Source organism: Acanthochromis polyacanthus, chromosome 14 (genome assembly GCF_021347895.1).
Source record: "Acanthochromis polyacanthus isolate Apoly-LR-REF ecotype Palm Island chromosome 14, KAUST_Apoly_ChrSc, whole genome shotgun sequence".
NCBI lineage: Eukaryota > Metazoa > Chordata > Actinopteri > Pomacentridae > Acanthochromis > Acanthochromis polyacanthus.
This window is the reverse complement of record NC_067126.1, coordinates 1805775-1820660: the sequence shown is the minus strand read 5'-3', so window position 1 is coordinate 1820660 and position 14886 is coordinate 1805775. Positions and strand designations below refer to the sequence as shown.

Below are 14886 nucleotides of genomic sequence, written 5' to 3'. Positions count from 1 at the left end.
GCGGTGATTCAGATGTATTTGGTAGAGGTCATCGTTTCATATGGTAGGGTCATGTGTATAATTCAGACTGGTTAGAATGTCATGTTCACTATGGATGCTTACAGCAGACAGTATCCTGTAAAGTCTGTCTGCAGAGATTCAGACAACCAGCAGGTGAAGCATGATGATAAAAACAACAATAACTATGAGGTACTATAAAGTGGACCATGAGGCAGATAACAGTGGCATTAAGATAGATAAGAGGAAGGTAGACATTTGGTTTTACGGTTGTGCTCTTGTTGAAAAAAGCTTCTATTTTGAGCTAAAGCTGAAAACACGAAGGTAAAAGTGACTTTAAGACCAAAACTGTGAATAGTAAAGACTTCACTGAATAATTAACAGACTTCATCATGTTTAACAACAATTCATTTATACAGGACAAATCCATATTCTGCGTTTAAACTTTATTTATGTCACTGTTACATTGAACTTATTTACTCCAATCAGCACATATGATCATAGAAGTTGATGTCTTTATGCACACGTTCACATAGAAATACCAAACAAAAGGAAATAAACTTTACTCCTGAAAACATATTCCATCTGTAAAATTACTCTAACTGGATTTTCATTGGACAGAACAAAACTGTAACATGCAAGCACTTTAACAACTGCTGTATCTTTCTGGCACCCTACATATCAGTGTGTTTCAGTTCAATTCAAAGTACTATTTGATTTAAAAATACAACTTCAGGAAGGATACACGGAGATCTATAGGAGACAACCAACAAAACCAACACCACAGGGTAAACATTATGTTATACACAGAAGAAGACAAAATTGCATTTTCTGTACACAAGATATTAACATTTCTATATTTATTTGTCAGGTCTGTGTTCATAAAAAGATTTTACATTAGTTCTACTGACTAACTCCACATCAAACTAACAAAATCAGATTTCCCAGTTAGCTTTAGATTTGAAGACGAGAAACGCAACTGTTATCAGATTTCCAGCTGCTACTGAGAGGACCTGTGACTTCTGTGATAGATTAGTACATCATGGTAAATCAGTACCTCACTGTTGTACCCGACAGGTTTATGAAGTATCTGAATTTATTTTTGCCCAAATTAGTCACCAGGAAAATGGAAACAGTCAGTCAATTTAGCACACCATGGGGTTGTCTCATTCACAACTCTCAAATGTCTTCCCATCAGTCTGCATCCTAACAGCCACAAACCACTAGAATTTCATAAAACAAATTATATAGAACAATTTAAGACAAATGTTTAACTGTGTCAGTAATATCTATAGATTTCTTTGAATAATATAATATAATATATGTACGTCAAGCTCTTTGATCAAATATAAAGAAAAACAACATGTTACTTGTAAAAATGCAAACCCTGCACATGTTCATTGCATCGTTATAACTGAAGGTCAGTGACCATCATGATTCTCCCAGTTTAACCAGTTTTAGTGGATCTAAAACTGAACAAGTGAACCTCTTGCTAATTGTGCTCAGTAAAATATCAGAAGCATCTTCATGATTTAGTTATGAAGTTGAGCTCAACTGATTCTGTTGACCCAGAATCTAGGTCGGTGGCCATGGCTTTCATTTCTGTGAATCCAAACTTGACCTCCAGTTTGACTTGACGGTTCATGCCACCTTCAGTGTTGGGCATGTTGACCACAAATGAGCCAATTTTGCTCACTCCATCATCATCCACATATGCTGGATTTTTTTCTTCTGTGCAATAGAATGCAATCGTCATTGCACTTTGTTTTTCTTCTGCAGGACCAAATGTGTACTCTCTGGGTTCATCCCAGCCCACATCTTCACCTATTTCTACCAGTTTATTAAAGATATCCTTGCACCAGTCACTACCTGAATGTGTTAATTTCTTGCCTTCCTTGTGTTTGGACGCATCAAATCTATCTCTCATCTCAATCCCATAAGTAAAGGCACTTTTTCGAGATGCCAGAACCTCTGGGTTTCTTCCGAACATTACAGCTCCCTTCATGATCACTTCTTGGGGCCTAGTAGGACACAGAACTTTACAGTGACGACCAAACTGATCTTTAATGTGTTTACGCAGAATCTGGCTTTCAGCGTAACCCCCCACTAACAGAATGTATTCTATGTTGGAATTTGCCTTCAAGATTTCTGTGAGACTTGTGGTGATGCTTTTTAGACTCTCATCAAAGAAAGACCTCAGTTTTACTCTGGAGATGTTGATTGACCCGTCATTCCAGGAGGCGCCTTGTACCTGTTCAAAGAACTTTTCCACATCTTTTACTTCCTGAGCTACTCTACCCAATGTATATGGGCAGCCAATCTCCACATCATCATCATGTCTTTTGAAAACTGTAAAGTCATACATCATTTTCTGAACATCACTGGGATACTTTCTTTCATATTCATCCCAGACACCATCACAGAAGATTTCTCTGAGAAACTCTTTGAATTTCCTGTCCACAGTTTGTCCGCCCATATCATTGCCAGAGACCTTATGCAGCTCTTTCAGTTTCCCTCCATTCAGGACTGCATGTACTGTGATGTCAATGGTTCCACCTGCAGGACAAAATTAGCCGAAAATACACTAATGACGACATCTCTTACTGGTCTACACACAATATAACAAATTATTAGGGCCCGAGCACCAAGTGATGCAAGGACCCCCTGCATCTCTAGGGAGTACAGTTATTGACATGATTATTGTTCTTCATTTTTGAGGGGATAAGAATCTCAGAAACTCATGAACCTTTGCACGTCTCGAATTTGAATTTTTTATGCTTCTTTGGGTCGCATGGGAAGATGGCTCTGTGTTTCCCCCTACCAAACTTCAAAGTTACAGGCATGAAATTCTGGAAGCATGTGTACCATGTTAAGAAGAATGAAAAATCCTATAAAAGGCTTGCCCTAAGTTTTGCCATTTTGCACTTCTTTTTTTGTGCCATTTTTAGCCCCAAAACTTTTTAACACACTCCAAGAGAATTAATTACTACAAATTCAGATTTGGTTGGTGTCAAGTAAAGATTTTGCAGACTTATTAATATTGTGACTTTTAATTTAATATTTTGGTGTTTTGGCATTAAAAAAATGAGGTTTTGGTAACTAAAATATGCATTATTCAATCTGCCCCCAAACTTTATGTTTGATGACTCCCGAACTGAAGACATCTACAGGTCAATACTGGGGTACAGTCATAGCGACACCTACTGGACACAAGGAACCAGATTTGTGACAAAGATCTTTTGATTTTAATGAAATTTAAATGCTGTGTTGTACCAACACGGTCTCACGGGGATTCGTGAAACTGTCACGTCAGTTTTTGTTTTGGTTTCGTGCGCACCAACACGATGTCGTCATGTTTTTCGTGCCGCTCACCACGAGCGAAACCCGCTGTGGTAATCACATCTGAAAGTGGTTTATACCGGCGGATTCATGACGATCTAAGCTGTCCATCGGCGTTTGCGGCCGGCGCTGCGGCCACCGGACATTCTTTAAATTCCTATGCAAATTCGGCGGATTCATGACGATCTAAGCTGTCCATCGGCGTTTGCGGCCGCCAGACATCCGGCCGCTGCAGCGGCGGCCGCAAACGCCGATGGACAGCTTAAATCGTCATGAATCCGCCGGTATAAACCACTTTCAGATGTGATCCGGCCGCTGCTGTGATTACCACAGCGGGTTTCGCTCGTGGTGAGCGGCACGAAAAACATGACGACATCGTGTTGGTGCGCACGAAACCGAAACAAAAACTGACGTGACAGTTTCACGAATCCCCGTGAGACCGGGCTGGTTGTACACATGATACACAGCAGCTTAAAGCACGTTTGTTGCGTGTTCTCTTGCGCCTTATAGTGGACACATGTAGTTGTTTCTGTAGTAAGTAAGTAATGGTCACCAAAGTCCATACAGTGTTTCCTCTAGGATTTTTTGCAGCAGCGGCGGCAGGCAGATTTAGTTATTGAAAAATCAGTTATTTAATGCTGTTAGCTTTTTGTCGAAAATTAACAAAACATTTGGACCTCAGTCATGTAAACCAAACTATGGCTTTAAACAGTTGGTGAGAATTTGAATTGTTTCTGTGTGCATGAGTTAATTTTTAAAACCTACACTTGTATTAAACATACGGTACCTCCACAGTCGACAACGATGTACTGTGTTCCAGGAGACTGATCAAGTTTGTCTTCTCCCTGGTTTTCAGCTATGAAACCTTCAGCTGGTAGCGTCTTACAGAAGACTGAGGCTGCCTCTGGCTCCAGGGCTATTACCAACTTGTCCTCCTTTCCTTTGGTCACAATGCCAGCCTACAAGAGAACAGAAAAATCAATTCCTTTTCATCAGAAATGAAACTATACTGCAGGTTTCCCACCTCTGAATGTTGTCAGATTGTTACCTGAGTTGCAGCTTCTCTCATGAACTGCTTTGCTGCAGGATCCCAGATTGCAGGTACAGTCAACACCCAGGTGAAGTCAGAGGCTATGAACCTCCTGTCAGCTGCATGATCTGAGATGGTTTTCAGTGCGTCGTCCTTCAAGTATCTCAGTGCTTCTGTAAACACCTTCAAGGCCTTCACTGACTTCCCATTAGCAGCTTTGATTGTCAGATCACTGGTGACTTTCTGTTGATGATTGACTGGATATTAATTCATACAGTAACTGAACTGTGTTTCTGAAGTCATGTAAAGCATGGATGTCTGAGTCAAACTTTAAATTATTATTATTTTTGCCTTTTTATTGTGATAGGCGCAGTGAAGAGTGACAGGAAATAGGGAGAAGAGTAGGGGGAAGACATGCAGCAAAGGGCCGCAGGCAGGAATCGAACCCGAGCCGCTGTGTCGGAGACCAGCCCCTGTACATAGGTCGCCTGCTTAACCCGATGAGCTATACGGGCGCCGTCTGAGTCAAACTTAAGCCCTAGTTAACATATGAAACAGTGGTTTCATAATTTCATTTATTGTCACTTTTGATGTATGTTATTGGTTGTTGTCCTGTTGGAATGCCCAACCTTCTGGCTGATGATTTTAGGAAAAGAATGCAGCCAAATCTCAGTGCAGACTTCCAATAATCCAGGTCATGGTTATCCTAGGAGGTTGAGTTTATAACAACTGGATGTCTCATTCAGATTCTTGAAGATGTTTTTGCTTCATCTCTGAGGCTTTTAACAGACTGATAGGGAGTTTCAGATGTATAGAGTGACTAAGAAAGCACTGAAAAACTGTGACTACCCAGCTGAGACTTCATTAAATCAATGAAAAATATCTAGAAAATGAAACGCCACAGCAACAGAAGAAAGGACAAATGGAAGAAATTTGACATTCTACATCGAGCTGGAGTGTTTAAAAAAACTCAGAAGAATTTTCTCCAAACACAACATCTTGGTGCACTTCCGATCCACTAATTAAAATAATAATACATTTTATTTGGATGGCAACTTTCTTGACACTCAGGGACACCGTACAAACATATCCATAGATATTCAATACATATTAAAAACAATAGAAACGATAGAGACAAGGAAATTGGCCTCAGATGGAATGTGCCGTTTTGAACAGAGGTGTTTTAGAGTCCATATTTCTCAGTTGGGGTGATAATGAATTCCAGAGATGGGGAGCAGAGTGGCTGAATGCTCTGCTTACCATAGTGATTAGACGGGCAGAGGGGACAGACAGGTGAATAGAGGAGGGTTTGAGGGAACATAAAGGAGGTTGGACAGTTGGAGGGGGCGAGGTTATGAATGGCCTTGAATGGTAAAAGGAGGATTTTGTTTTGGATGTGGAACTGAACCGAGAACCAGTAGAGCAGTTGCAGGACAGCAGTGATGTGGTGGATGGAGTAGGGCAACTGAATTCTGGACCAGTTTAAATTTATGGAGGTGTTTGTGAGGGAGGCCAAAGGGTGAATGAGATACAATAGTCTAGTCAGGTGGTGACAAGACTGTGGACAAGGCTGGGGTGGGGGAGGTGCAGATGTGAATGATGTTTCTTAGGTGGAAGTAGGCAGATGAGGTAATGTTATTGATGTGTGATTGAAAAGACAGAGAGCTGTTGGGGATGACACCTAGACTCTTTACCTGAGGGGGCGGTGAAACGGAGGAGTTATCAATGTTGATAGAAAAGCTGTTGGTTTTGGACAGAATGGATTTGGTGCTGATGAGAAGAACCTCAGTTTTATTGCTGTTTATTTTAAGGATGTTTCGGGTGAACATGGTTTTCATTTCAGTAAAGCAATCAGTGAGGGAGGTGGGCATGAGAGTGGAGGAGAGCTTACTGGTGAAGTAGAGCTGGGTGTCATACACATAGCAGTGGAAATGAATGTTAAATTTGTGAAGATATTGCTGAGGGGAAGGAGGTGAATTATGAAAAGGAGGGGCCCCAGAACAGAGCCCTAGGGCACACCTGTAGTGACGCTGGAAGAGATGCATTTAAAAGATTTGAGCTGAATGAACTGAGTGCAGCTAGAGAGCTAAGAGGTGAACTAGTTTGAGGGAGTGGGGGAGATGCCAATAGAAAACAGTATGTTGACGAGGGTGGTGTGACAGATGATATCGAAGGCCAAACTCAGGTTGAGGAGGATGAGGATGGTGCGGAGTCCAGAATCAGCTGCCATGAGTAGGTCGTTTGTAATTTTGATAAGTGCCGTGTTTGTGCTATGGAGTGGGCAGAAACCTTACTGGAACTGTTCATACAGGTTATTGTAGGATATGTGATAGCGGACCTGGGAGGCAACTGTTTTTTCAAGGATTTTGGAGATGAAGGGTAAATTGGAAATAGGATGGAAGTTGTTGAAATTGGAGGGGTCGAAATCAGGTTTTTTTCAAAATTGGGGTGATGACGGCAGTCTTGAAGGATGTGGGAACAGTTCCAGTGGTGAGAGAGAAGTGGATGATGGCCAAAATGAGGGGGACCAGAGAGGGGAGGTAGGTTTAAACCAGGTGTTTGGGGAAAGGATCCAGTGGAGTAGGTGAATGGCTTAGATTTGTGAATGAGTTCAGTGATTTCTGAAGGAGAGGGGAGCTGGAAGGAGGAGAATGAGTGTGTGAATGAGTGAAAGTCGGCTGAGATGCTGAGGTGAGGGTTTGAACCAAGGTTCTGATGGATTTTCTGAATTTTTGCAATGAAAAAGGACATAATGGAGTTGCAGAAGGAGGTTGTGTACAAGTGAGGGGGAGAGAATTCTGGGGTAGGGTGGTGGTCTCAAATAGGGAAAACAGTGACTTGATGTTTTCTTCATTTGCAGAGATGAAGCTGGAGTAGTAGTGGGTTTTGGTGTTGGAAATTGAGTCCTTTTAATGTATGATTTGGTTATTGTATGTTTCTTTGTGAATACTGAGACCAGTGTTTGTGTACAGCTGTTCAAGATGCCAACCTATAGTCTTTTATGAGCCGAAGATCGGGGGTGAACCAAGGGGCGGAGATGTAGGAAGAAACAAATCTGTTTTTTAACAACTGAGAGAATTGAGAATATTAGGGAGTGCAGTGTTGTAATGAGAAGGCGGTTCATCAGGTATGGATAGATTGTGGAATTCGAGGAGGCAGTCAGTACTTCAAGAGTGGTGGCTTTGATGTTCTTCGTGTTGCAGAATGAGATGAGGCATGGTTCTTAGTGATGGTGAGAGTAAGTTTGACTGTAAATGAGAGGAGAAAGTGGTCAGTTATGGGGAGTTCGTCGGCTATAAAATCCAAAAGGGTGACACCAGAGCAACAAATGTACAGGATGTGTCCTTTGGGGCGAGTGGGAATGGTGGTATGCTGCTGAAATCCAAAACTCTCGAAACAGGATGTGAAGTCTTTGGTAAGGAGGAGGTTGGTATTGTCCATGTGGATATTGAAATCGCCCAGTAGTATTATGTCTGGTGAAAGAGAGGATAGATGGGTGAGGAAAGCAGCAAAGTCATTTAAAAGTCACTATTCGGTTTAGGGGAGTGGTAGACTGTAGCAATGATGGTTTGAGTGGGACCAGACAGCTTGCAGACAGTAGACTAGAACGAACTGGAGACAGGCACAGACACTGGCGAGACTTTCCATTTCTCACGATTATTTATTGCGAGAGCTCCTCTGCAAACGGGGCCACAGGGTTGACAGGTGTAAACAAACCCAGGAGTGAATTCATTCAGTTCGTTGGGCTGTTGCCATATCTCGGTTAAACAAAAAAGTCTATCTTACGGTTGGTGATGAGGTCCTGGATGAGATATCCTTTGCTTGTCAGTGAGTGCATGTTGAGCGGAGAGAAGCTGAGTGAGGTTTTGTCACAGCTGGTGGTGGTGCTTGCCACCTGAGCTCGATAGGCTAACATGCTGTGGTTGACAACCCGGCTGGTGGAGTGTGGAGGGTGTTGAGAGCTGGACCAGATGGACTTTACTGCCGCTGAGCTCTTTTGATGGAAATTCCGGCGGGACGCACGGTAGATGTATCTCCAGCAGAAGGTGATGTCCGGTTCAAGATTAACTGGTGTTCGTATTAACTGGTGATACCACCATTTCTGAGACAGATGTTTTGTAGGCATGGCTTTTCAGAACCTCTTACCAGCTGACCAGGAAATAAACAATGGAACAACTTCGTCTATAAAATGAGATTTCTGCTGTTCTATCTTTTTCAGTCTTGGCAAAAATATCTAGAAATAAGAGTTGTCTCATTTTAAAAGTCATGCACTGTCTTGCTACACGAAAGAAAAACTATGTCAGCGTCAACTGTGTGATAACAGAATGCCAAAGTGTTGTAGTATAACGTCAATTTTGTGATACAGTATTGGCCGATTTAGATCACATTATAGCTACATTGTCTTATTTAAGCACAGAAACATCCAAATTTTAGCAAAACAGTCCAGCAGTATTTAACATATTGAATTTAAAATGCAGCGGTTTAGCCAAGTTCACAGGACATTCATGTTCAAACCAGCAGTAGAAGTTTGTCGTGTCATACTACTTAAAACTGTGACACATCATTGAGAAAAGATAGCACTTCCTTTCAGTAAAACACAATTTTTGGGACTCCCAAATAGCTCAGCTGGCTGGGTGGGTGATCTATAGAAAGGGTAGTAAACCCAAAGCAGTGGCCTGGGTTCAACTCCAACTCACAGCCTTTTGCTGTGAGTATGTGTGTATGTATATATATATATATATATATATGTACACACACACACACACACACACACACACACACACACACACACACACACACACACACACACACTATATTGCCGAAAGTATTCGCTCACCTGCCTTGAGTTGCATATGAACATAAGTGACATCCCATTCCTAATCCATAGGGTTCAGTATGACGTCGGTCCAATCTTTGCAGCTATAACAGCTTCAACTCTTCTGGGAAGGCTGTCCACAAGGTTTAGGAGTGTGTTTATGGGAATTTTTGACCATTCTTCCAGAAGCACATTTGTGAGGTCACACACTGATGTTGGACCAGAAGGCCTGACTCTCAGTCTCCGCTCTAATTCACCCCAAAGGTGTTCTATCGGGCTGAGGTCAGGACTCTGTGCTGGCCGGTCAAGTTCATCCACACCACACTCTGTCATCCATGTCTTTATGGACCTTGCTTTGTGCACTAGTGCACAGTCATGTTGGAAGAGGAAGGGGCCAGCTCCAAACTGTTCCCACAAAGTTGGGAGCATGGAATTGTCCAAAATGTCTTGGTATGCTGAAGCATTCAGAGTTCCTTTCACTGGAACTAAGGGGCCAAGCCCAGCTCCTGAAGAACAAGCCCACACCATAATCCCCCCTCCACCAAACTTTACACTTGGCACAATGCAGTCCCACAAGTATGGTTCTCCTGGCAACCGCCAAACCCAGACTGGTCCATCGGATTGGCAGATGGAGAAGCACGATTGGTCACTCCAGAGAAGGCGTCTCCACTGCTCTAGAGTCCAGTGGTGGCATGCTTTACACCACTGCACTCCCACGCTTTGCATTGCACTTGGTGATGTATGGTTTGGATGCAGCTGCTCGGCCATGGAAACCCATTCCATGAGGCTCTCTGCTGAAGCTCTGTTCTTGAGCTAATCTGAAGGCCACATGAAGTTTGAAGGTCTGCCGCGATTGACTCTGCAGAAAGTTGGCCACCTCTTGGCACTATGTGCCTCAGCATCCGCTGACCCCGCTCCGTCAGTTTACGTGGCCGACCACTTGGTGACTGAGTTGCTGTCGTTCCCACACTTCCACTTTCTTATAATACAGCTGACAGTTGACTGTGGAATATTTAGGAGCAAGGAAATGTCAGGACTGGATTTGTTGCACAGGTGGCATCCTATCACAGTTCCATGCTGGAATTCACTGAGCTCCTGAGAGCGACCTGTTCTTTCACTAATGTTTGTAAAAGCAGTCTGCATGCCCAGGTGCTTGATTTTATACACCTGTGGCCATGGAAGTGATTGGAACACCTGATTCTGATTATTTGGATGGTTGAGTCAATACTTTTGGCAATACAGTGTATATAGTCTTTTTTAGACTGAGAGGGATTCTGGAGATACAGCTTAGTGTAGAACAATGTAACAAAACAATCTTATTTGATCAGTTTTTATTCATTCTTATTTTATTTTTTGCACGTCTTGAATTGTGAGATTGTGTTTCTTGTCTGAAACAGCAGTTGACCATCTAGTTTAAGGGCTAATTCAGGGTTAGTAGCATAAATATCCTCATCTGTTTATTATTGTTCTATTTTTTAGAAATATATGTTTAGTTTTGTATTCTATAGAATCAGTGCATTGAAATTACAATGCATTGATTCTACAGAATACACTGTTGATTAACTTGCAATGTCCCAGTAAAATGAGTACATCGAGATGAAGCATATCAGCGTTCTAAAGGCAGGAATGACAAATAGCTGGTTAATTTGTGGTAAGATGGTTTATAGTATCTTGTTGTTTTACTTAAAATGTGTCTAAAAGTAAAACAACTCAGATCCAACTGTTTAACTGCAGTAATCTTTGAAAACAGCAGCAGTACCTCTAGTGGTGTTTCTGTCTGATTGTCTGACTAAAGCCACAGACTGCCACAAGTTAGTCTGGTGTAAGTCATCACACTCTACCGCAGGAAAGCGGTATTTTTGTTCAGTTCGGTGGAAGTCCGAGAACAGAGTATTTTGCCGGTAGGCTGAAGAGCTATGAGTCCGAACACACCAAAAACCAAATGTGGAATCAATTTTAAAGCTGACAACAGGAACATTTCGGAACAGTTTATTGACGTCTGTGTGTTTTGAACAGGCATTGGTACAGTCACCTATGATCTGTATTGCCTGTTAATCTTCAACACCGGGTGGAGGTGGAGTGCCGCTGGTGCAGGTCCAGGCAGGTAATAACGCAACTGAAGCAGTTTAGCAGCCGAGTACCGATGAAAACTCGTCACTGGCAGGTGAACAGGCAGTAAGAAGAGCCAGACACATACAGACCAGATGTATGTTGGCCTATATTGTGGTTGAGGACTCAGGCGGTTTTAACGTCCAGGTGAAATGCCTGGTGAGGCTCAAGCCAGAACAGGACAGGTAAGCTAATGCTGTTCAAAACTCACTCAGACGGTAGTGCCAGCAGATCATAGAAGTATTCAGACTAGGGGCGCCCTCATAGCTCAATGGGTTAAGCGGGCAACCCATGTACAGGGGCAGGTTCGATTCCCACTCGCGGCCCTTTGCTGCATGTCTTCCCACAACTCTTCTACCTTGTTTCCTGTCTGTCTCTCACTGATCCTATGAAATAAAGCTGAAAAACAACAACAAAAAAAGGTATTCCGACTGAGGACAATTGAAGGGTCTTATCAGGTCATAAAACCATAAAATGTGTTTCGAAAGCAATTTGTGCCAGTGTGCCCTCGTCGGCCATGTCTGAAGTCAACACTAACACTCTTGAGACAAAAACTGTTTCATCCCAAGAATAAAACACCAACAATAACAGAGAGAATAAACTACAGGAGAACACAGACCTTTATATAGGAGAATAAACTACAGGAGAACACAGACCTTTATATAGGAGAATAAACTACAGAAAAACACAGACCTTTATACAGGAGAGAATAAACTACAGGAGAACACAGACCTTTATATAGAAGAGAATAAACTACAGGAGAACACAGACATGTATATAGGAGAATAAACTACAGGAGAACACAGACCTTTATATAGGAGAATAAACTACAGGAGAACACAGACGTTTATATAGGAGAATAAACTACAGGAGAACACAGACCTTTATATAGGAGAATAAACTACAGGAGAACACAGACGTTTATATAGGAGAATAAACTACAGGAGAACACACACCTTTATATAGGAGAGAATAAACTACAGGAGAACACAGACCTTTACATAGGAGAATAAACTACAGGAGAACACAGACCTTTATATAGGAGAGAATAAACTACAGGAGAACACAGACCTTTATATAGGAGAGAATAAACTACAGGAGAACACAGACCTTTACATAGGAGAATAAACTACAGGAGAACACAGACCTTTATATAGGAGAGAATAAACTACAGGAGAACACAGACCTTTATATAGGAGAGAATAAACTACAGGAGAACACAGACCTTTATATAGGAGAGAATAAACTACAGGAGAACACACACCTTTATATAGGAGAGAATAAACTACAGGAGAACACAGACCTTTATATAGGCGAGAATAAACTACAGGAGAACACAGACCTTTACATAGGAGAGAATAAACTACAGGAGAACACAGACCTTTATATAGGAGAGAATAAACTACAGGAGAACACACACCTTTATATAGGAGAGAATAAACTACAGGAGAACACAGACCTTTATATAGGCGAGAATTAACTACAGGAGAACACAGACCTTTACATAGGAGAGAATAAACTACAGGAGAACACAGACCTTTATATAGGAGAGAATAAACTACAGGAGAACACAGACCTTTATATAGGAGAATAAACTACAGGAGAACACAGACCTTTATATAGGAGAGAATAAACTACAGGAGAACACAGACCTTTATATAGGAGAGAATAAACTACAGGAGAACACAGACCTTGAACATTCCTTTGATTCCACCAGTGTTTTGGACAGAGAGGACAGATGGTCTGAGAGCAGTCAATGAAGCTATTTATGTCAAACTGAAGCAGCATCTCTAACCAGAGGAGGAGCTGTGACACCGCTTATCAAACACCTATAATGCAGTAATAAAGTTTCTCCCCAGAAAGTTTTTCCATCATTAACATCTGGAATAACTCCTGACTTGGCAGATTCACTTCCTTTGTTGTGTAAACTGGCAGCCCCACCACCATTGTTACTGTTGTTGTTGGACCTGCTGGTTTCACACCAGTTATGCTTCGTGAATGGATCATTGGTCATGTGAGCTCTTTGTCTATAAATGTGAAACTCTCCATCAGTCCGTTCAAACTGAAGAAGGCCTTTGAATGAAGGTGTAACATCTTCAAGAACCTAAAAGAGAATTCCAGTTGATTTCTACTGAACTTTCTAGGAATGTGAAGGTCATCCTACTTCAAATTTCATTTACTTTGTGAAAAGCACCAGTTTCACAGGAACCAGGTAACACTGTGGACACCGACAGCAGTTTTCCAGCTGCTTCTAATTCATTCACAGCTGCCTTTTGGTGGTTCTTGATTGACTCTTAACCATCCTGACCAATTGTTTCTCAGCAGCAGGTAATCGCTTCAGGGAATCATATACATTCTATATAAATTGGATCAGAGGAGTCAGCAGCTGTAGTCAATCATAATCACTCACGGAGGTAAGAGGAGACTAAGAAAAACTGGTTTACACAATGTTCTACATTACTGAAGCTGATAATTCAAGTTTCTGTATGTATATTTTTGATCCCGCAGATTTTGTCATAATTTCCAGAAAACCTTTAAATCCTCCTATAAGTCAAAATTTTCTGTGATGGAATTATTGAAATACATGAATCTTTGTCACTAAAAACAATCATGCTTTTTGGTTCTTTCATAGATTTATTAAAGGTTCATTTTTGTCATAGAAAATTCAATGGAAGGCGGTTCATCAGGTATGGAGAGGTTGTGGAATTCGAGTCAATGGAGACTGATAGAATAAACATGGATGTTATGTTGGATGGAAACTTTTGGTGACGGCTGTGTTTTTAATGGTTTAACCCAAAAATATGGAACATTCTATGAACCAGAGTACTTATCATAATCTGTAGAAAAAGAATATTGAGATCATCAGATCATTTACTCACTTTGCCATAAAGAGACATCTTGAAGCAGTTGAAGAATAACTTCTTTCTGGCTTCCTCACCCCGCATTCTATCATAAGCCCGTTTGGCTTCATAACCAAACTTGAGAAATTCTTCTTGTTCGTTGAACAGAATGCAGGTTGGAGTCTTTGGTGTCTCTTTTCCAACCTCTTCACCCCAGTACTTTATGTAGGGATCAGCCTCTTCCTCTCTGGGTGTCATACTGTAAGCATATCCACTGAATGTAGTTCCAAAGTCTATGGCTATTACGAACGAGTCTCCCATTGTAGAAACAGGTCCAGGTGAAGGTGTAGAGAAAAATGAATGTAATTAAATGCAGTAGGTGCAGTATATCTATGATCTGAACAGGAGGCGGGGCTTCCTGAAGGTCTGCCTACCCAGTGAGGTGAATATGAAGTTACTGTTGGGATCAGACTGAACACATTCAGTCTGGTGAAGACCAGGAAGGAGAAGCCGTAACACAAGACGACGTAAAGGCAACTTCAGGTAAATACATGAAATTTATTTTAAAGATTAGACTTTGTCCTTCTGGAGGTCACAATACCTGCACTGATTAAGATTAAACAGAAAAAAATGTAATTATTTGCATTATGTTTAAAGTGGGAAAAAAGTTGAAAATACGAGTTGATAAGCAGGTTTTACCGTGAGTCGAGAAAAGGTGACTTTGGACTGACAGACTGTCAGACAGTTTAACAGTC

At 41.5% G+C, this 14886-nt stretch overlaps 2 protein-coding genes and 2 long non-coding RNA genes across 53 annotated transcripts in view; 2 read left to right on the top strand and 2 right to left on the bottom strand.

Annotated features, from left to right (window-relative positions):
- Positions 1-14886, top strand: part of LOC127537079 (uncharacterized) — a 69950-nt gene that overhangs the window by 17621 nt on the left and 37443 nt on the right. The gene's annotated exons all lie outside the window — the stretch shown is intronic.
- LOC127537066 (heat shock 70 kDa protein 12A-like) lies at positions 1496-14452 on the bottom strand. Its single transcript, XM_051958795.1, has 4 exons — positions 14171-14452; positions 4385-4609; positions 4124-4295; positions 1496-2553 (listed from the first exon to the last, which is right to left on the bottom strand). Exons 1-4 carry the CDS (start codon positions 14450-14452, stop codon positions 1523-1525), a joined length of 1710 nt encoding a protein of 569 aa, XP_051814755.1. The 3' UTR covers positions 1496-1522.
- On the bottom strand, positions 11882-13057 carry LOC127537069 (uncharacterized). Of its 24 annotated transcripts, none has more exons than XR_007946538.1 (6): positions 12905-13005; positions 12751-12867; positions 12556-12633; positions 12439-12516; positions 12248-12401; positions 11882-11947 (listed from the first exon to the last, which is right to left on the bottom strand). It is a non-coding gene; the product is annotated as an uncharacterized LOC127537069 (long non-coding RNA). The 24 variants fall into 24 exon arrangements; XR_007946545.1 differs by having other exon boundaries at positions 11883-11910; XR_007946536.1 differs by lacking the exon at positions 11882-11947 and adding an exon at positions 11962-12173.
- The window catches only part of si:dkey-61p9.7 (uncharacterized protein LOC559161 homolog), a 39549-nt gene continuing 37443 nt past the window's right edge, over positions 12781-14886 (top strand). For 11 of the 27 annotated variants that reach the window (XM_051958772.1, XM_051958769.1, XM_051958764.1 and 8 more), the window contains exon 1: positions 12781-14674. The gene's annotated coding sequence lies outside the window, so the exon portion shown is untranslated. The remainder of the gene's footprint in view (positions 14675-14886) is intronic. The other 16 variants (XM_051958779.1, XM_051958782.1, XM_051958783.1 and 13 more) reach the window with 3 other exon arrangements.